Source organism: Pleuronectes platessa, chromosome 7 (genome assembly GCF_947347685.1).
Source record: "Pleuronectes platessa chromosome 7, fPlePla1.1, whole genome shotgun sequence".
Classification (NCBI taxonomy): Eukaryota; Metazoa; Chordata; class Actinopteri; order Pleuronectiformes; family Pleuronectidae; genus Pleuronectes; species Pleuronectes platessa.
In genome coordinates, this window is record NC_070632.1 from 18,988,812 (window position 1) to 19,011,068 (window position 22,257).

Genomic DNA, 22,257 nt, shown 5'->3' on the forward strand with positions numbered 1-22,257 from the left:
TTTAATTGCAATTCATGGGTGGAATCTTAAGGAGACATATTCTGCTCATATTCTTTATATTGCTTGATAGGTTGACGTGTTCTAACGCTCACAAAACACATCAATTTCCCCAAACTGTCTATTGCTGCAGCTCCTCTTTCAGCCTCTGTCTGAAACACTTTGTTTTAGCAGTTTTTTCCCGATAAAGCCCTGTCTGCTTTGATTGACTAGCTACCCCTCTCTGTTGTGATTGGTTAACTGCTTCCAGCATGTGTTGGAAATGTCTGCCTCTGCTCTCGCCTCACCTGGCTTTGTTGGGGGCCAGACTAATCGCAAATGTGCAAATGTGGGGCGTGTGACATCCCAATGATGTGGAGGTATCAGGAGATGTGTTTGCTGTGGGGGAGAGAAAGTCCCCTTACCAACGACTGGGCTTTTACATACAGAAAATAACTTGTAACTTGTAACACATGAGGAAAGATTATTTTTTTTAATATGCTTATAATATTCAGTTATCCTAATACATGTAGGGGGGGATTGCAGTTGTATCTGCAGGTAGTGTAGCAACATAAGTGATTTATCTGTTGCTAATAACCAACTTGTTGACATAGGCTCATGGTCTTACCAGACCAAGTAAGCAGCAAAAGTGGCCTGAGGGCATTGAATTGATTTGACCACTTATGTTGAGTCAAGTTGTTATTTGCGAGAGGAAGATTGAGATAATTCCTCTTTCAATGATTTAACATGTTTGGTCTGCTGCGTCAGAGTCGCTGCTTTGAAGCTCCAGCCCCATGTCCTCCATTAACCCAGTTTGTCGCTTCCTTGTGAGCGGTATCAGTTGGGTCACACAGAGGTCTATCTCACCCATCTCTTTGATGTGCTTTGAGAAACATACCTGCATACTGAGGAAGCACTCTGTAAGGCTTGAGCTGATTCACCCCCCCCCCCCCCCCCCCCCCCAGACCTCAAAGAACCGTGCCGAGCTTCAGCAAATTCACACAGTCAGAAAATCTGCACATTATAACACCGGGTATCAAATTCCCCCCGAAAACTTCCAGATGTATTTGTGTTGTGCGTTTCTCGCTGCTCTAATTGTGACCGTGTTATCATTGCAGAGCGTGAGGTTAGATGTTAAGGGTCAAGTCTGTGAGGTTGGAAAGGGAACAAACAGCACAACAGGAAATCTGACCTTCAAATCAAAAGCTGTGTTTTTAAAACTCTTACAAAGCCTGAAAATAGAACCTGCTCCTCTAGCAACTGTTAACTGCTGCAGAAACCCAAGTGCCTATTCCAGCGAAAAAGAGCCGCAGCTCTCTTATCGCAGATGGTGGGGACGCCATGAAACCGTGGAATCGCTGAGTGAGCAGCTCCAGAGGTAAAAGGGTAATTTCACCCAAAATACAAAACATATTTTCTCACTTATCTTATCTTGTGGGTATTGAGCCGTGCAGTTAATCTTAGTTCTTGCCCATGCTGAGATTTCTGCTGCCGCGTTTCTAAGAAGCGTGGGCATATAAAACCCAAACTCAAGCAATATAAACAACTTCGACGACTTTGGCCCAAAAGTAGAAAATAAAATGTTGTGTAATTCAGATGAAACAACCTTTTCACTGGAATTTAGCATGAGAAAAAGTGGAGAACGGTTCTCGAAAACCAGTAAAATCCTCGAAGCCTATACACTCCTAGGCTTCACTGACTTGCTGCTCATTACACCCCCAGTCAGAGGTGACTGAGAGGACTGGGTAGCTGTGGAATAACTCAAACAGTCGGGCTGAGGTTTCAAAGTTGTCACATGCATGGATATTAAGATATAAAACATGTCTTTATGCTCTAGTTGAGGATTTCATGGTTGCTGGTGGTATGCGGAGGTCGATGATTGCTTCCAGACAGCGGCGGGGGAGAGAGTGAGAGGGGAGGAGGACACCCTCAAAGACCTGTGGAGGGAGGTGGACGAGGGTCTGTGTGTGGATCTTTTGGTATTATACACTTAAATTCAAAAGAAGAAGAAAGAATTAGTTTTACCAATAATTTATAATACTGGCGAAATATCCTTCAGCAGTGGACTCAAAGTGTCAGAGAAGATGTTGACACTTCCCCCATCAATCAACAGATGGCATATTTCTTTAACACAGTGCTCCTCAAGGTACTGATATAAATGTGGTTTTGAACGTTGCCCCCCCTCTGTGAGCTCAGTGGGACTCCGAGCCCAAACCGTGTGGCGGCTGCACACGGAGCCTCTCGGTCGCAGATACCTTGACTTAGTGGTCGGCTCCAAGATGCCTGTGACCTCAAACCCCCCCCCCCCCTCCCCAGGGTGACTCCACTACGCATGGCTTTTACTTTTCCAGTGTCTGGTTGCACTAGTGTACGGGGGTACAGGACGTTCATCATGCTGGACCGCAACGCTTTCATCTGCAGGGGAGGCCGAGCTCCACCGCATCAGCTGCACCTCTGGATGTTCGTATTTACTGTGTTTCATTACGACGGCTTTTTGTGTATTTTAGATGCAAACACATCCTTAAAAAGATTGAGTGGATGAAATGTGATTTGCATGAACATGCTTTTGTGCTCTCGGTTTGCCTTTGGTCCGCTTCCAAGGGAAAAAAACGAGTTCAACATTCTGTTTGAACCTTTGAATGATATATAAATGTCCTGAGCACTACATAAACAGATTTGCACATCCAGCCTGCGGTGTTTAGTGCACACTTAGGGGAAAGGACACATCACGTTTGAACAAGAATAAACTGAGTGATGATTGAACAGGTGCTCTGTGTGTACATGTCCCACATCTGCAGCCTCTGGGAAGCAGTCCGTCGTGTTTGTGCTTGTGTCTCAGCTGCTTGCAGCAGTCGCTGTTATCACAAGTCCCAGAGAGGCTATTTTTCCGAGGCAGAAGAGAGCAGACATACCTCCCTCCACTTATTGGCTTTCCAACTGGGGCATCCCCGTGCCCGACAGGCCTTCTGTGTTCGAGGGCGAGGCAGATGGCCGCAGTGCTCCTCCTCTGTTTTGGTTTGGTTCTGGAGAACGCAGGCTATCTCTCGCGTCTTGGTCCCGCGACCGCAAGTCACTGAACACTGGGGAGGGAAGACGAGAGGGAGGGGGGGGTGTTGGAGGGGGAAAAAGGGGAAATATGGGCAGATTAGCAAAGTCCTGTGGAAGTTCACAACATTATATCTTTACCAATCGTGCTCATGATTACAAAAGTAAAACGCTTAAAAACAAAACTGTAGGGTCATGCTGCATTGAATATTGAGCTTATGTTTTATCCAATTCAAAACTTAAACATTCTAAGTTACAATGCTGTTTTTATAAAATGTATGTGGTTTGTTAGGTGTAGAATTAAATTTTTTTCGATAAAGTATATTGTGTTGAGACAGGACACTTTTTCCAAAAAGACACTTTAATAACCTCCATATAAATGTTTGTATTGTTTGTGTGCAGAGCCTTTTATTAACAGTCTATGGTGCAGAGTGAAGTTAGAAAAGTGTGGTTTACATAGAAGTTTGAATGATTTACTGAACTGTTTTTCAGGTCTGTTCAGCATCGACACGATCATCACACCCAAGTTCAAAGCTTTTTCAAGATAAAATTCTGTGATTTAGCTCGATATAAACCATTAAAGCAACAAATTGAATGTTGTGCTTTGACTTCGAAGGTAACTGCAACTTTAAAAAATGATGTTGCCACTACACCAATGAATGTCTGTGTCAGTTCGATATGTTGAAATAAAAACACCTGATTATCAAAAGGATCTGGCGGGACACATATTATTGGTTGCAGGCTGCCAGTTGCTTGTAGTGTATCAGAGGAGATAGAAGAAGACACACGTTCAATTCGGCCTGCAGGCTCGAGGCACACTGCCCCTCCCCCACTCACTGCCACAGAGCTCCGGTCACTTGTTTATTCAATTTTTATTTATATTGAACGTTTTATGGGTCAATCTCAGAAAAGTATATAAGCTAGGTACTTCAAGCATATCCAGACATCAAACACCGTCTAGTTCTTTTTGTTTTACATTTTGAAACACAACACCGACAAACAGCCATAATGGACATAAATAATTCCCTCAGCACTGCACACTCAGGATTTAAAAACAACTCAACACAAGAAATCCAGCAGCTTCCTTGTTTAATTTCATGGCCAACTGAACTCACTGCATACAAATCTCAGCTCAACAAACCCAAATAGATCTCACTGAAAACCTTTTGTGAAACACACGCACGCCGATGGAATAAAGCCAACTATTTAACCTGTAAACAGAGGAATTACTTTTAGAGCTGCAGCGAGCAGCAGAGGGCCGGGGCAGGAGAGAGAAGCTGCAGAGCCAAACGTGGATGCATGGCGAGACAATCATCTGGTACCAATAAGGAACCTAGAAATTCTGCCGGACAGCTAGAGAGAGACGACAACGAAGAAGAAGAAGAAGAAGAAGAAGAAGAAGAAGAAGAAGAAGAACCCGTAATGAATAAAAACCAGACACCCTGATGAAAGCCTTGAAAGAGAGGCCTTTGCCTGTGATGGCAGATGAAGAATATTCTAGAGTCCATGGTCCCCATGAGGCCAGACAGCAATTAGGGTGCCCGCTATTTCTGCTTGACGAGTGAGCGCCCCTGTACAAAGCCACTCCAAAAATGGGGTGCTGGAATCAAATACACAAGATGAGAAGAGTTACATTTTGTCTTAGCGTATTTTCCAGTCCAGATAATACACATAATATTGCATTGTCCTCTAATTATGATCTCAGAATGTTGCGTAACACCAAACACGCTTTTTTTTTTTTATTCCTGTGTGCTCATGGCACCGATCATACTACAGACGATGATGGGGAATCGGAAAAAATAATCTAGATTCACGAATGTGTCTCGCGAAATTGTGTCTTTTCTTTCCTCACTCTTCAGAAGCTCAAAGACTTTTATTCCCGTTGCCGTGAAAGGAAAAAAAGAAGTCTACCGATCAAGATTGGAGTACCCATTTGAACCCTTCAAACAAAGCCACCTCCTGGTCCTGTCCTGTGGTGCGGGCAGTGGTTTGACACTGCACACACATGCATCACACACATTGTAATTACACAGGCATTTTAAACACAGGGCTGGCTCAGCTGACACAGAACATCAAAGCCGAGGCCGGACCTGAGCGACTGGTCCCGAGCGTGGCAGATTCACAAACCCGCTTGCACACCCCCTCAAAAATGATAACAGAACTCCCTCTACCTCAGACAAAGGCAGAGACAGGCAAACATGTTGGAGGGGGTGGTGGTGGTGATGGAGAGGGGGGTTGGCCCCTCCTTACTGCTGTAAAAAGCATGAGGAGGAGAAAAAAAAAAAGAGAGAGAGAGAAAGAAAAAAAAGGAGAGGAAGAAAGGAGATCGCAGCCATACGGGCTACGCTCCCCCGGCTGAACTGTATCTGCGTTTTGAACGGCACGAGAGAGAGAGAGAGAGAGAGAGAGATAGACGCGGCTTTACGGCGACGCGCTCCTCCCTCCACCCTGCACCCTCATCTGTCAGCCATTAGTTAATCAGGGCTTCCAAAGACGAGAGCACGGAGAGCTGGCACGACGCGTGGGACCAGAGGACAGCTTCACCTCTGAGAGCAAGAGGAGGGCAAGGACTCAGGGACCTCTGTTTCACTGAGCCACAGCTGGGCTGCTTCACTCAGCAGCACCCACTCAGGTAAGACTCCTCCACTTATCACAAGTCTCAGCTGCTCCCAGCCTGACACGGTGCTATCTCACTGCCTCGCTCCCTGCTACTTAGAGAAACAGTTGCGCTTACTTTTTTGGAGAGTGTCAAAGTTGAATAAGGAGGTCGGCTTTTTCTGTTTAGAGTTGCTGCATTATTATAGCGTGAGGAGCTTTTACTGATAATATTGACATCAAATGTACTTGTTGCTTTTACGTGTGTTATGTTGGATTTAAACAGGTGTTATCCTCTTGTCTTTCTGTGATATAAGTGATCTGAATGTTAGTTTAAAAATCCTCTGGGGGCACAAAAAAGAAGCCTGAGAAAACCAGCACATAAAACCAAAAGCTCACATGATAAATGAAACACTCCTGGAAAGATTTGCCCTCCCACGTTGTCCCAGCCATTAATTTCACATGATTAGGTGGCTTAAATCTACTATAATCCGCTGAGGTTCATCTACACATGATTTCTACGAGTTGCAATGACCTGGTCTCTTAAAATTTTGCACAAAAGTTGAAAACACGCCAGATAAAACAGCTTTTGTGAAATCTTGAGATTTGAAATAATATGTTAGCAACAGGCAGATCTTAGTAGGGACAACATTCTTGAACCGATCGGGTTTCACAGCTCTGGAACAAATCACATAATTGAGTGTTAAACCAGACACATACTCATGGATTTTCTGGCAAAGTATAAAACCCCATAATAGCCTGAACAGACGTCTGATTTAGTGTACTATATGGCAGTATATTATAGTAGGCAATATTAAGTATGTAATAACCCAGCATGGTTTCTAACAGACATATTTATTCTATTAAACTGATATCAGAGACTCTTTTTTCAGCACCTCTGTCTTTGTCTGGCAGGCGGCAACCTCAACATGACCCCGCCCACTGCGAACAGGTAAGCCAATAGGACACATGGAAGCTGTTAGACGTCCCAGAGAGAGACTCCACCATGTGGCAGTCAAACAGTTAATGCTGAATACGGCACCAGTGTGAATGAGCTCCGTGATCAAAACTCATCGCTGAGAGCTTAAGCAACACAGGTGGGCGATAAAACCTGACGTCAGTGTTTGGGATAAAAAATGGATTATGTTGTGGATTGAAAATCACAAAGAACCTGATTACACATCATAATGTGAAAGATGAAAAATGCAGACTTATGTCAAAATCAGCACCAAAAAGAATGTAACTTACTTACTAACTATATAACTGACTTGTTTGTATGTTTTTTAGCCACTATAATGATGTACAACAATAATGACTGTTTACAGGACTACAGCCAAGTCATTTTGTGTCTAAATTACTTTTTCTTGATTGTCTCAAAATAAACAACGTATTATTAAATATGAAGGGAAAACAACCAAAAAGGCCATTTACTCCACATATATGAGTTTTTGTTCTATATGTCCTTCTTAACATGTGAGAGCCAAGGTCGAATTCCAATCACATTGCAGCACGCTCATGATGCAAGAGGATGGTAATACCAAGCATATGGTAACTGGAGTTACATAGACTCTTCAAAAGAGCTCGGCGCTGACCTGGAGCAAGAACAAACTTGCAGAGCGTCGACTGCGTGAAGGGAGTGTAGAATTATACCCTAGGCAACATGTTGTCAAGGTTGTGAGCTGCGGTATCGTCACACAAAGCGTCTCTGTATGGACAACCTTGTCCTGGGAACAACGATAAGTGTGGTAAAATGATAAGTATCAAGTGATAGAAGGGAAGTGAATGTGCTTGAAGAGAATGTCATGTCTCTTGTTGCAGCTTCGCCAGTCCCACTGTGTTCTCTGGTTGCACTGATTAAACTTGAATCAGCAGAGAGGTGGGGAGACGAGAGGGAGGAAGATAGAGTCATGGAACATTCAGACTACTTTTCCATTCAGGGTTTTTGTTTTGTAAGAAGTCAAAACAACACATGTTGTCAGCATGAGGACAGCTGGTCAGAGCGGCGTCATGGGGCAGAGGAATGTCAAAAGTCATAGATCTTTTTATCCATCAGGCCGGAGTAGCCACACAGACTTTTTGAAACCAAGCACACGGCCAGCGTGAAATCCTTTTATTAATATATGCCACTCATCTCGTGCAATTCTTGCCAATAACATCTCACCATTTTGAGAAATATCAAAGGATGAATTCATCAATAATGGGGATACGCCAGTGCAATATATTCAAATGGAAAACAGGCTTATTTTGTTGTTAGAGTAATGTTACAACATCGGGTGATGAATTTCAGATGGGAGACAGGATTTTGCCACATAATTCATCTCAAGATGTAGTTGATTAGATGAGAAATAATGGAAATAATTTCCTTCCTGTCTCTGCCAATGCAGCTCCTGACAGCACATCTTCCGATCGGCGGAAGCTATACAGCATGTTCTGCACTCCCTGCCAAGTATATATGACTTTGCCACGTCCGAAGAGTTAAATAAACACTCGCTTGAGTAAGCATATACAGTTTCTTCAACACAGTTTCCTTTTTAAAGTCAACACCACTCAGAAAAGATACACCGAGCAGCAATATGTCAAAACGGAATGACAAAACAGGCAAGTTTTTCCGTTTGTATAAACATTCCACTGAGAGCTTTTTCCATTACCACGTTATACTGAAACATCCGGCAGTGCTCATGTGAGTACTCCGCTGCAGATGGACACAAAAATGAGGATTGAGCGCCTTTAAGTTAGAAGAAGAAAAAAAAACATTCTAATTCCTGACGACAGAGGTTGAAAAATACAAACAGCAGAGCAGCCGTAAAGTTATAAAGCGGTGACCTTTGACACAACACATCCCTGTCTAACTCCCACTTCCTGCTATATGTTGCACAGCTGCTTTTCTAATCTGTCATAGCAACCAGTTTACCACAGCTTGCAAGCAGGGAAGTATGGAAAAGCTCAGAGAAGTGGAAGGTCCTGACCTTGCACTCATGTTTACCCCAAAAAGTTTTACCTAAGTTTACCTAAATTGGCTTTACTTTTTAAACCATACCACCCCAATCCCTTTATCTGCATCTGGGACTAGTTTATAGGTGGTGGCGCGTCTTGGCAAAGGAAATGTGCCACAATTGGAAAAACAAGGAAATGCATTGTATCAATGAGAAATCAAATAAAGAAGTGTTTTTTGTAATATTTATAAACAGGTTGTATTTTCAGCTCCTTAGATTCGACATATGGAGGATCTTGTTGCTGAGTCACCGTTTTACATAAATTCCAAACGCAAAAGAGAAAAACGTGGCAGGTAACCTGAGACAGATAGAGGCATTACAATTGTTCACTGCTAGGAGTTTGAAGAGCCAATGCAAAAGTCAGTTATGGGTAATACAGTTCCTCCCTTTCATTTGAACAAGTTTAACAGTTCTCTTTGACAACGTTTTTTGTGTAATAAAAAATAAGGCAGATTAATTGAAAGTGAAAAGAATTGTTAGGTTGTTTTTCTTATTATCTCCAGTGCACAAGAACGCTGAATGGATATTTCCTTTGATTGTTCCTTGTTTTTTGTGGAGAAGGCTGGTGACCAGTGACCCAGATAGCACAGGTGATGAAGGAGAAGAAACAGACCTGACAGGTAGCTTACTGAAGAGTTGCATGTGAAGTGTACAACTAAGACAAACAGTGCAATACGAGTACAGATAAATCGTTTACTCTGCAACATCCCAGAGATTGCTCCAAGACTTTTGGACTACTGTTCATTGTTTGGTGGAAGAGCCATTTCCTCCCTGTTACTTCATATGGGCCAAATCAGCCAATCGATCATCGTCTTTCTCATATTTCTGTAAATTACTCTTTGAAAGAGTTGTTGAATCTCCCATTTCCCATTTCACTCCATTAGCCTGATAAGCCTGAATAAGACCAGGCCCCAGTAAAGTATGATATGGTTCAGTAGAGTGTCTCCTGGAGGCCCAAGACCACTTCATAATAACCAACAAGTTGAGGATAAGCAGACGCTGTCTACCTGAGTCAAAGTGAGGCCGTGCACCCAATCGTCCGATGGGTTTGGGGTAGACCATCCTAAACGCTTCCAGACTTTCACGCCCTGTCTCCTCTCATTTCATTTCACTGCATCTCTCCCAACTCAGATCGCCCACAAAACCGCATCTACCCTCACAAGAAGGAATCCTCCCTTCAAGTTTCCATTATCCAGAACATTATGAGTACTTGTTTCTATAGTTTACTTCTACAGGGACAACATCCATATGATAATTTAACTGCTCTCAAAAGTACAACGAATACAATGTCTATGCAAGAGAATCTTTTTAACAGTGTGCAATGTGTTCTCCCTTCATGCTATAAATCTGTTTGGCTTGCAACACAGGGTCATCCCCGATGGGAAAGCCATGCTGTCATCCAAATATTTTGAATTTTCAAATAACATCTCACAGCATCTGTTTGTTTTTGCGTCCAAAAGTCTCTGGGCCATATTGCTTGGCTTCTAACCAACATCAATCATCCATTGTGTGTATATCTCTGGACTCAGATTTAAGTTTAAGCCAAGACATGATCCATACTAGGGAGGACCAGGGACGGTGGAGGGGCTGGCCCTCCCAACCACCACTTCAATTGCTCAAACTCAACTGGCATATGGGCAGGATGAGGAAAACGCAAGCTGAATGATGTCAGGACCAGGTGACCCCGGGGTGACAGGTTTGGAGAATGTTCTACCCTCAGGCCAAAGTCAAGTATGTCAATGCTGCGCATGTGGATTTCATCTGAAGCAGCATGATTAGTCCACAGACGCTCAACTGCGATCCCCCTCCATGGGAAAGCCTCTCCTGACAGGAAACCGAGTGTTTTTGTTCGCAACAAACAGGCATAAATTACTAAAATGGTGCCCTGGCTGCCAATTCATCACACAGAGCCGTATTGTTGCTCCTGCACACATTTGAGATCGACATGGCTTTTAGGGTAATTACCATTACTTAATGATATTTACATTCTGGAGGGTTTATGTTAAACTGTGTCTGCTATTCTAATTGTGTGCAATAAATGTGATAATTGTTTTGTGTCTTTCCTTTTTTACAAATGACAAAATGTGTTTCAATGACCTGTACACACAGCAAAATAACAAATTATGCAGGGATAAAGGAAGGGAGCTAATTTGAGAAATCCTAGGCTGTGGTCAATAAAGTGAAGCAACGATTGAAATGCTAAATTTGTAAAACTGTGTAAATGTAAGTGAAATACAAAATAAAATATGACTCAACGTGTTCACATGTATCATCAAGATGGATGCAAACCATCATTAATAAAGCCCTTTCATATTTAGGTTTAAGAAATGTTTCATTTCATGTAAGAGTTGGCGTGACTAGGAATGTATGTAGGTATGTGTTGTGTTGACATATATTTTCCAAGGATTTATGAGCTACTTCTGTAAACTGATGTGACTGACATTGGTGCAAAAATGATGAAAAGTAATTAGCAGAAAATAAAATATTTGGGATTCTACCAAGAGAAGAGGCCATTACACGAGGTAAGACACCCACTGAAACCGTAACAAGTACAAAAGAGCAACAGCTCCTACAAAAAACTGACATTTCCTTAGGAGTATGTGTTCAGTCATAATTTTATGAAATGATTGGAAATATAAAAATGATATTGGACTTTTTCTATAATATATGAACTATAGTGCATGGAGGTAAATTTAATATTGATGTTTGCCAGTAAATTAAGTTCAATACAATATAGAAGTAAATTGGATAAACTCTATTTCATTGCATTTGGTGTATGAGAGGTTTCCTATGGTCACATTTCATAACATTGTCTATTTTAGGTTTACCTATGTTCTAATTTAAGTATATTTGAGTATACTACTTTTCAACTGGTCTTTTTTTACCAAGAACATTTAGTATAACCTCTTCTAATATTATAATACAATAGAATATTATGGTAGAATATTAATGAATATCTATATTCAGGCAGGGCTTTTATATAAATACTGGCAGAGCTTTGCTTTATGATCTCCTCAACTTAACAACCATGCCAGCATAAATTAATACCAATGATTGCTGAAGTAAAAGTAATACTCTGGGTCTTCAGTCTTCAGCCAAATTCATTACAGAGCGCTCCATTATTACAATGGTAAACAGATGTGCCACCCAGTGCCAAAGTTTGATTTGGCCTGAGTATGTTTTCTCCAGGGAGATTGCAAACAATAAATGTTGAAACACATAAAAGGGAAAATACCTGCAGTGTTTTTACACTACATTATAGCAAAGTATGTTAAGTACTACAGATGCAACAGAAACAGGTTTAAGTGCAGCCCTCAGAGGTTGAGCTGTTGTGAAGATTACTGAACAAGACGTCCAAACGGAGTGGAGTCAATTGAGGGTCAAATACCAAAATACCACATAATGACCCATGAGTCAAGTCTCTGACAAGTTGTTTACAGTAAATCGCCTACACACCATACACGGCGTAAGTGTACTGTACACATATTGCATGCTCATATTGAACTAGTCTAGTGGTGTTCTAGTAAACTAAGATAACTGCTGTACCTCGACAAAAACTGCTTCTCTAACAAGCCAATAAACTTTATATTTCAACCATTATTGCATGTTTGTATATTCTGTCTTCTCATCACAATCTTGTTCTCTACTGAAACATTATGTTTTCATAACCTTGAACATAAAATGTGCTCTCTCTTAGCACTCACAGTTACTACAGTCCTGTATTTAGTTTTTCAGCAAAATATTGCATTGACAAACAACACAAATTTCAGTTACGTTTCTTTAATATTCTTTACAGTGGGGAAAAAAGCTAATTCAACATATTATGTATTTTTCATGAGAATGAAATAAATAGCAAAAAGAACAATAACAAACCAGAATATGCTAAATAAAGTAGCGTTGCCCTCTCGAGCTTGGCAACTTTGCACCACATGCTGAGCAAAAAAAAGAAGAGTGGGAGTGAAACTGTCATGGCTGAGGAGTCTTGGTTGTGGAATCCTGGTTGCGAACGGCACAGTGAGAGAAGCAAAGAGTGCAGACCTCCTCGCTGAAGAGGACGCCAACATAAACACAGACTCACGTGCAACACTTCACCTGAAATATTTGTCATGATAACTTTATGTTATGTCACGTTTAAACTGTTGGTAAATTGTTGGCAGGAGCCTGAATCTGCCGAGCTGCACAGGAAACTGCAGCACTTGGCCTGACTCAACGTCCAACACACTGCACTGTGGGTCCTGCACTGAACGAGAGCTGCTTAGCTCCAAGGCCCAGTTCACACCTGGTATTGAAATGGGTCCTGAATGTGTCTCCTGTGACCTGTTGTGATCGGATCTCACTTCCACGCACTTTATGCAAATCATCACGTACGTTGTTTGTGTTTGTGCAGGTCGAATTAGGTCGGAGTTTACAGATGTGTCCGATTTCCATGTGTTTGTGTCGGCACAAGCGCGAGCGGGCTGAACGAGTTTAAGAAAAGTATCAATCATTATGCCTTGATCGGAGTTTATAATGTGGTTTATAATTCTCACTGAGAAGCATAAAAAACAAGTTTGATTCATTGAGAGCGGGTCAGAGGACGTCCGCTGAGGAGGCGGTCCTTTAAATGTGGCGCAGGATGCATTTGCATTCACGCAGCGAAAGAATCGGTCCCAGACCACCTTCAACCTCCACATGTGGTTGGACCGATCGCATTTCATGACCCAATCAGGTCTCACTTGGTTCACAGCTGCACTTAGCGCTGACCACTTGTGATCCAATCCCTCAGGACAGATGTTAATACCAGGTCTGAACAGGGTGTGAACTGGGAGTAATCACAGCAGGGGCGTGAAGCCAGTAAAGGTCAGCAACAAAAAAAAAGAAGGATATGCAGCAGGTGTTTATTCCTCTTTCAGGCTGTAACAAGACAATAAGAGCAACTTATTTTCAACATGTAGAGTTATATTGAGCTAAAATCCGCTCTTCACATTTAGTACTGGCTGATTAACTATATAGAAGCGGATTTTGCAATGATTGTTTTTATCATAATGCATTATTTTCTAAGTGTGAATGGGGAACATGGCTGAACTAATTATGGAAATGTATGTGACTCGTTTAGAAATTTCTGTTAATTCCATATAACTAAGCAACAGCTGCTTCCCAGGTGCCAGGTCACATGACTGCAAGAGACCAAAGGATCCGACCAGAATAGTTCAGGTGCCATTTGTGTATCATGACATATAATTCAGGTAAAGTGGTTTCATCAGTCCAAACTGGAAGAACAACATTGGAGCTGAGCAACTAATAATCTCTTTTTAAACAAATAAATAAGTTTCATCTGAAAAAGAAAATCCTTCAGAAATACAAAAAAAAACAAAAAAAACTGGCCAGAGGAATAAAGAGACACAGCAACAAATGACTATAACTTTATAAAGAGGAGGTATCTGTGTGCTTGTGTTTGTGTTATGGACACTGATCCAAGGTGAGTAGGAACGGCTCAACGATTTTCACTGCACTGACGGTTCCATGTGCAATAAGCTGCACTGCTGCTGCTGCCTGATATTCATGAGTTCTTTCTCAGCCTGAAGATATGATGAACCTCCGTCTTCACAATACCAGTAACGCACCATTATTTAATGTAAACTATTACAGTGCCTTATCATAATGACAGTCTGGCTCCCATTCGCAGACAGGATGTTGGGATCCACTGCTTCAGTCGACACATTAAGATGCTTCTTTGTATGTAAAGTAAAAAAGCAGGTGAATTAAAAATATCCTTGAATGGAAACTACAGTGTAGATTATCAACAATTATGCCTGTTTTATTGTGACCATAAACCAGACGATATGCTTTATTCAGTTAATGTTTAATGAATTTTATTTCCTATAATGTTTAACTTTTAGATATTTCAAGACACTAGCTATTAATTTCATTTTGGATAAAGTTTAATCTGAATCTTTTATTTCATAGTTTACTTGGCTACTGTGACAGTGTAGATGTTTTAACATAATTTATACATATCAAATATGTGAAACTGTATTAGGTAAAAATAAAAACATTGTAAAAAATACGCATGAAACATGATCTGAAAATATTTTCCTCTGTACAAACTGTATTATCTCATAAAGACACGAGAGGTCTGACCAAGAGCACCAGCAAAGAAAAAATTAAATATAATATTCAGTACGGCTACTTGAAAAACAAAATCATACTGTACAAAGATACATATACAAAATACACTGACAGTCATCTGTTGCTGTTCAATAAAGGTCATTATATATACTCTTATACACAAATATACACTTGTGTACTTCAGATTCAGGGTGAAGACAGCAATAACAACAAAGAACATTTACTTCAAGCCTCATAAATGAAATAAATATTTTCCAGAGTTACGCCTCTACGAATATATGGCGATGTTAGACAGCACCGTCCACATTTATAGGATTTCATTTGGAGCCTTGGCTCGAAATGGGTTCCATGTGTTTTTCATGATCCCCTGAGTGGAGCAGCATTGTGTTTTTGTGTATTTTTTCCTTTTTTTTTATTTTTTTCCTTGATTCTAATCAGCACCACGCCCCTGCAGGGCCCCTCTGGGTGGGCTGGAGTGAGTGAGCCAATGGTAGCGCTCGATACCCATGTCTCACTCCAGAATCACCTACAGTTTTAGGCAAAGAAATCACACTCGCCACGCAGGCCGTTTTCAGCACACACAATGTCTACTCACAGTGACGCACACTTTGGTGGGGAGGACAAGTGGCAAAGGTGAACGAGTTAGCACTATCATACCGGCTTCCATGGTCGGCGGTGCCAGGAGGCGGAGCCTGGGCAGGGCTGCAGGTTGCATTGCTCCATGTCAGTCGGCTTGTCCAGGATGTCACAGTTGTAGTTGTTGAGTCGCTGACCATTGGGCCTTTGACACAGCACCTGACGAGTCCTCCTTCCTCCACCGCAGGTCTGGGTGCACTGAGGTTAGAAAATAAAATCATTCTTAATAATCTGAAGTCATTATATTATATAATAATAATTCTTATAAATTACCGTGGCTGGGCATTTCCTGACTATTAGCATTGACTTTATAAGACTAATGTCCCTTGACCTAACTAACCTGACAAACAGACTTCATTTTAGTTTTAAATGAATCAATGCTGCTACGTTTACGCTTGTCGTCCACAACGCTCCATAATTGTAGAGTGCCTAAATTGAAGTTTGGAAAAGCTGCTTTTCCCATTTAGTTTGGAAGCGTTGGGGTTGCGTTGTAGTCTGAACAAGCAGAAATTGAAACATTTGGAGCTGATGATGCAGTCACTTGCATTCACATCCTGATTGGTTCCTATCACCAATGACTCAACTACCGGTGGTGAGGGTTTCTAACCCTTGCTGTCTCTCATGTTTTTTTAATTTCAGCTTGCACAAGATAACGATAAAAAGCTGTGTCTGAGCTCTAAACGTGACCTCACCTCTCCCCAGACACTGTAGTTCCACAGAGGGCAGGGCCCGGAGTCACAGCTCTTGGACTCGGCAGGTTTTACTCTCTCGTCACAGTAGCTGTTGCTGCGTCCATCAGCGTCCTGACAGACAACCACTCGTCTCTGGAAGCCTCCTGCACACGTACTGGAACACTGCAGAGCACACACATGTGTGTCAATGAGGGCTACAACACATGAACACACAAAGAAGCCTGAAAAATTGAAAACCACTGGGAAACACCTGGGTACACCTAATGTAGTATATGACCGATGTTGCCACACGACCAAAGTTCCCTACAAGCTCCAGAAAGCATTACTATATGTTTGTTAGAACTAACATAGACATTATACAAGCTGACACGCTGAATTGACCTCACTAAGACGACCTCCAGCTGCACAGTTCAAAACTGTTTTCCTAAGGAGGAAAAACATCAGCCAATGAGGGATTGTCTGAATCTCTGAACGACACAGCCTTGAGCGGAGCAGTGGGCGCACACTGCATCCAATTAAAATGACTAATCTCCACTGTCAATAGGAGTGAGTACATTCAGAGCTCTGTATGTGTGAGGGAGGACAGCACGGAGTGAGCCCCGGACTGCAGCTTCCACTCCACTTCATTATGTGAGAATGTGAGAACGAACAGTGTGCCGAGATGAATGCCTCTTCTGGGGGGATTTTAGAAAACAGAAGAATTTTCTACTCATGGATTTCGGAGAAAAGGAAACACACACAAAACATCGATCATCCTCTGAAATCCTTAGTGTGATCGCTAGAAGTTCACAGAAATAAACACATCTGTTGATGGAGCAATGGCCGTCTCATTAAGTGATTTATTAGGTATCAAATTAAAAACAGGAAAATTAGGGGTAAAACATTGTGATTTTACCCAGAACTGAGAAGTTTTTCCAATTATTGATGAGTGGGGAGCAGATTCATCATTTGGGTTTTACTTTTATATAACTGGACAGCTACTAATTCTAAATCTCTGTCTGTATGTGGCTCTCGAGAAGTGTTCATCTTTTTAGCTTGGCATGTGTTTGTTCGGGGTCCAAGGAAGTACAGTGTGGAATTTGGTGCGATTAGGTCACGTGATTCGCTCAATATCACAATCACACAATCCAACTATTACTTCCTCTCATGGGATTTCTGTTAAATGCTGTTCAGGTCTCTTTTGCACCTCAACCCCTGAAGGCCGGACATAGCTCTTGTGTTAGTGTTAATGTTGGCCTGGGTACACTGGGGGAATTTCATGGCAAAATGGACTCCAAAATAAAACTTCATGCATTGGACACAACTTCATCTGCACCGATCTTGGCATAAACCAACTAAACTACCACACATGGGTAAACACAGCAAAGATGAACTTGAACCCGATGAAAATAGCATCCTGCCTGCATCTGAGCCAACACGACTCAAAGCCAAGAGCATGAAAAGCCTGAATGGCTCCGATCCGTTTGGGTTGGTTCATGCCCAATCGATTTCAGCCGAAGAATTAAGGTCGTACCTTCAACGGATGATTCTTTGGATACATAGCTACAGCATATTAAACTGATGTCTATACTTGCACTGACAAAATATGTATCCACATTATATACGCTCTTCAGTGTGTGTATTGCAGTTTGTCTCTTTGGTGCTGTTTGTAAAGTCCTTCACCATGTACTGTATGGCCCTCTGCCATGGGAACTGAAAACATCCGCTACCTCACCCTCCCAGTGGTCACAAGGTTGTGTTTACTCACAGACAAACAACAGGATTTCATAGACTTATGTCTGTTATATACACCAAACATCATATAATTCCGTTTATCATTGGCTTTTTCAGATATAAAAGTTAATCAGGCTCTAAGAGAAAAATCTGGTTTCCTGTGAATGCTGTAAAAAGTCTGATTGAAATCTCTTAAACGTTTTTCCCGCAACACAAAATATTACATCCTGCTTTTTATCCAAAGATCATATGCTGAACAAACATACTGCGCCCCAGGGTCCAGTCCTCCACTGGTTGTCTGTGGAGGGCACGTTCCAGCTGCTGTGCCCTGGATGGCGTCCCGGGTCCTGTGGATATCCGTAGGGCTGGTTGTTGATGCGCTGGCGGTGGAAGGTAGAGGAGCAGGGCGCTGCGGTACACTCCTGTTCTGTCGCGGGCTTCTCATCCGGGTCACAGAAGGACTGGTCCACTGGCTGGTGGTAGTTAGAGCAGACCACCTGTCTGGTGGTTTGTCCCACGCCACATGTAACTGAACACTATGGTGGGGGGAAGAGAGGTGTAACACACAGACGTGAGGGAGGGGGACAGGACATATCACCAGCATCAAAGAGTTTACACAATTAAATCTAATTTAATATTGAAACAGAATGAATGTTTTCCTGTGATTCTGAGAGTTCACTTTGAGAAATAAACTAAGTAGAAATCTGATTTAGGTTATAGTCTCGACTACACAGTCTGCAACCATGTAGTAAAGTAATGCTATGTGCTGCATCGGCATAGTGGTGAGTAGATAATGAGTGAATTTTCATTAATCTGTGAACTATCCCTTTAAGCGACAAAATGAGTTGATTCTATACTTTCTAAATGTCAGAATCCGGGTTCCTCATCTTTGAGATCACATTCCTGAATGACCCTGTCTGATCCTTTACACTGTGACTTCTTCTCCAAAGATTTCTCCAATCTATGTCTCAGATAAATTGTCTGTGGGCAAGTTTCCAGGTTCTAAATCAGCCTTAAGCCCGGGGAGTGTTGTTTTCATCTATTGTTTCATGATGTGAAGCCCCATGAGTCTGGAACTGTGAATACAACAGGAGTAGAAATCAACTTAATATGACATGAATTTAATGGACTTAAGACTTTGTCCCCTCAGAGAAATTTCATCTGGGCTTTTATATTTAAAATAATTTTCGTTTCACATGAAGATGTGATTAAAAAGATCAGAACAGAATCGCTGTAAATCCTCCCTGGCTCCTTCACTGCCAGTTAGACGACCCCACCTCTGGTCGTTTGGTGACAACTTGCAGAGTTTGGGCTCTCCCTGTGTGTTGACGCACACAAATCAAGACTAAACTGTCCAAGATCACAGCAGTACTAAAGTGCGTTATTGCCCAGGGCGATTTTAACGTTTCAGAATGAACTGATTGATCACTGCCAGTCACTGTAGTGGAAAACAGCTGTATTGATTAGACATAGTGTTAACTCACAGGAGACAACTCCCCGGCACGCCATTGGCCACAGGGGCTGAAGCAGGCGGAGGTCTCGGGGGGGCGTGGCAGGTGGGCGCAGTGTGATTCGCCGGCCACTCCTCCCTGGGCATCTCTGCAGCTGACATAACGCTCTCGCTTCCCCTTGCCACAAGACACGGAGCACTGCAGGACATGCAAATACAGGCAGAGATTACATGAATGTTTGTCCTGCGGAATTTCAGTTATTTTCCTTTTCAATTTTCATACACTGTGGTTTTTAAAGTGCCGTGTGAAGTGTGTGATACTCTTCCTGACTTACCAGGAGGTGCCATGCTGTTCAGATAAGGAACCACAGAGCTGAGTGGTTTGAAGTGATATGTAAGCTGTGTTATACAAGTTTTATAGCACTTTTAGGCAGCCCCAAATGTCAATGAGGGCGTAAAACATGTTTCTATAGGTCTACAGTATATGATATATATATATTAAAATATAAATCAGCTTTAATAAACTTAATTATGTAATTAGTTTCAAGGTTCATGCTTTTAAACCTTCTTGACTTTTGAAACTTTTCCGCCAGCGCTTACAATAAATAATAATAGTGTTTGTGCATTAGACCTTCGGCTTCAGGTTTGTTTGTCTGATAGGACTAAACATTTTTTCTTCTCTACTATCGCTGGTGTCCTGAGATGACTCTCTGATCCCCTTTCACCAGCTTGTAGTCAAACTACACCGTGTCATCTCAACACGACATCATAGCAAACATTTCTGAAGGGATGAATACCTAATGCAATCAAATGGCTCCAGCTCAAACAGGCCCGGTAATATCCATCTCATATCAATGACACTTTAAAGACGATGGCAGTTCCGCTCCCCGGGGGAATGTATGCATGTGTATAGCTCATGTGGTGTGTGTATTTTGTGTGTGTGAGTGTGTGTGTGTGTAAGACCACACTGCTGGCCTCTTTGACATGTGAGCTCACAACGACTTTCAGATTGACAGACGGGGTTCAATCTACGAAACCGTAGACATGTGTTTAGATGAAATCTGGTTTTCATTTGCAACGAGTAACAATGCAGAAGTATCAGGGAGACAGAGGGGCCTCTCAGCCCAGACAGTGGAGTCTGTGTGTGTGTGTGTGTGGGGGGGGTGCGTGTGGGTGGGTGTGTAACAGCAGGGGGTAAAAGAGACAATGCCAAAGAGGATCATGAATACAGTATTTACCATCTGAAGGAATTTAGGGATATACAATAAATTGTTGAATATGTCAACCATATATTTGTAAACATACATCCAGGAGACCCATCATTATAGGAGTGTGGTTTCTATTTCTATTAAACACACACAAACACGCACAAACACAAACACACAAACAGCTCGATCAAAATTCTCACATTTCATTCTTTGTCTAAGACAGAGGTCTTAGACAAAGAATGAAAACTTAATGAGAGGTAAGTTTCACTCTAGGTCTCAGCAGATCATATACCCTCGAGATACACACACAGAAAGATGAACGCAACAGTACAATATATTAAAAAATTGCGTTGTACATATATCATTCTCTGGACTGCAGAGGGTAAACCTATAGACTGTAATTCCTGTAGTAAATCCTGTGTGTTTCCTTACCGCAGTCCAGGAGCCATATCTCCACTGAGTCAGGAGCTGAGCTGTGTTGTCAGGTCGAGGTGTGCTTTGTGCCGAAGAGGTCCAAGGACATGCCGGCATCTCACAGTCCTACAAATGCAAACATGCAAACACAATATAATGAGCTTTAAGTCCTGTGTGAACTATTCAGCAATAGACTGAAGCAGTGGAAGATAACTGTGCCACAAAAACATGGCTGTTATTTTAATCCTATCTTTATTCAAGAGCGCGTTCAGCAGGACTTGTTGATTTCAAGTTCAGAATTTGTAATGCCCAACAATGTGCCTAACATCTATCAATATGGTAGGTGACCTCAATTCCAGCAGCCAAACGGATCACTTATCTGGAGTCTGAAAGGTCATCAGTTCAACACTGTCTGCCTTCAGTGCCCATCAGTGTCTCAAAACCCTTCAGCAACACACTTAAACCACTCAGGCAAAGTGCACTGCAGCCGTATGGTCTTTGTCCTCCCTGACACGAACTTGGACTTTGGGTCAAAGGGGAGCAGAGCAGGTAAACATATAAAGAGGCTGCTGATGATGCTAACCAGGTCACAACCTTTGCTTCATTGAAGTTTGTAGTGAAGGTCATAACTTTGATTTAAGGGTGTTGTCACAGAGAGAAACCATCAGCAGATGACTGATAAGAGCCATCCCACACTTAAACATCAACAACTGGAAAAATCTTAGGCTGTTTCTCCGGAAAACAAAGATTTGAGTGATCCTTGCTGAATCATGCTTGATTGTAGACGTGCGATGCCCGGTTCAAGTCATTGCTTACAATGAATGGGAGGTGAGAGACAATGAGATGGCTCTGCTTGACATCCTCATCATCTAAACCGCATCATTTCCTGCAGCTGTCTGGCTCACCAAACTCTCAGTAGAGGGCGTCAAGTTCAAATCTCTAACCCTCACAGAAACTAGAAGATATACTTTCACTAAGGCTAACGCCCTATTCCATGTGAAAGAAAAAGATAAATAAATTCCTGGATCCGCCAGTTAATCAAGATCCATGCCAAAGTGTAATTCTTTCTTTTTGAGTAATGCTGCTGACAAACAGACTAACAAACAGCACTGAAACATAACCTCCGTGGAAGGGGTAATAATTTAACAAGTGAGGTTCAAAGCTTTACCAGCCAATATATTTTTACATTAAAAAGGCATCAAACATATTATATGAAAGGGGATACTCATAGTGAGGAGAATTAGTGCGTGACTTTATAGTTCCCTTAAGATCTATGAAACATTTGAGCTTTTCATTATTTTAGTTTTCTGGCCGACAACTTTACTGTTCATTCTTGCAGCTCTAATTATTCCAATAGGTAGGTAGCTGCTGTCACCGCGTTGGTCTCTTCCATCAGTGTGAATAAAGCTAGGTGTGTAAAGTGTGAG

General features: G+C 42.0%; 1 protein-coding gene across 1 annotated transcript in view; it reads right to left on the minus strand.

Moving 5' to 3' along the window:
- The window catches only part of LOC128443942 (A disintegrin and metalloproteinase with thrombospondin motifs 20), an 88,076-nt gene that overhangs the window by 12,120 nt on the left and 53,699 nt on the right, over positions 1–22,257 (minus strand). Inside the window, exons 24-29 of the mRNA XM_053426177.1 lie at positions 20,849–20,956; positions 19,243–19,407; positions 18,025–18,294; positions 16,046–16,207; positions 15,375–15,551; positions 2,889–3,056 (exon numbers count right to left, since the gene is read on the minus strand). Coding sequence (XP_053282152.1) covers positions 2,889–3,056; positions 15,375–15,551; positions 16,046–16,207; positions 18,025–18,294; positions 19,243–19,407; positions 20,849–20,956 — 1,050 coding nt within the window. The remainder of the gene's footprint in view (positions 1–2,888; positions 3,057–15,374; positions 15,552–16,045; positions 16,208–18,024; positions 18,295–19,242; positions 19,408–20,848; positions 20,957–22,257) is intronic.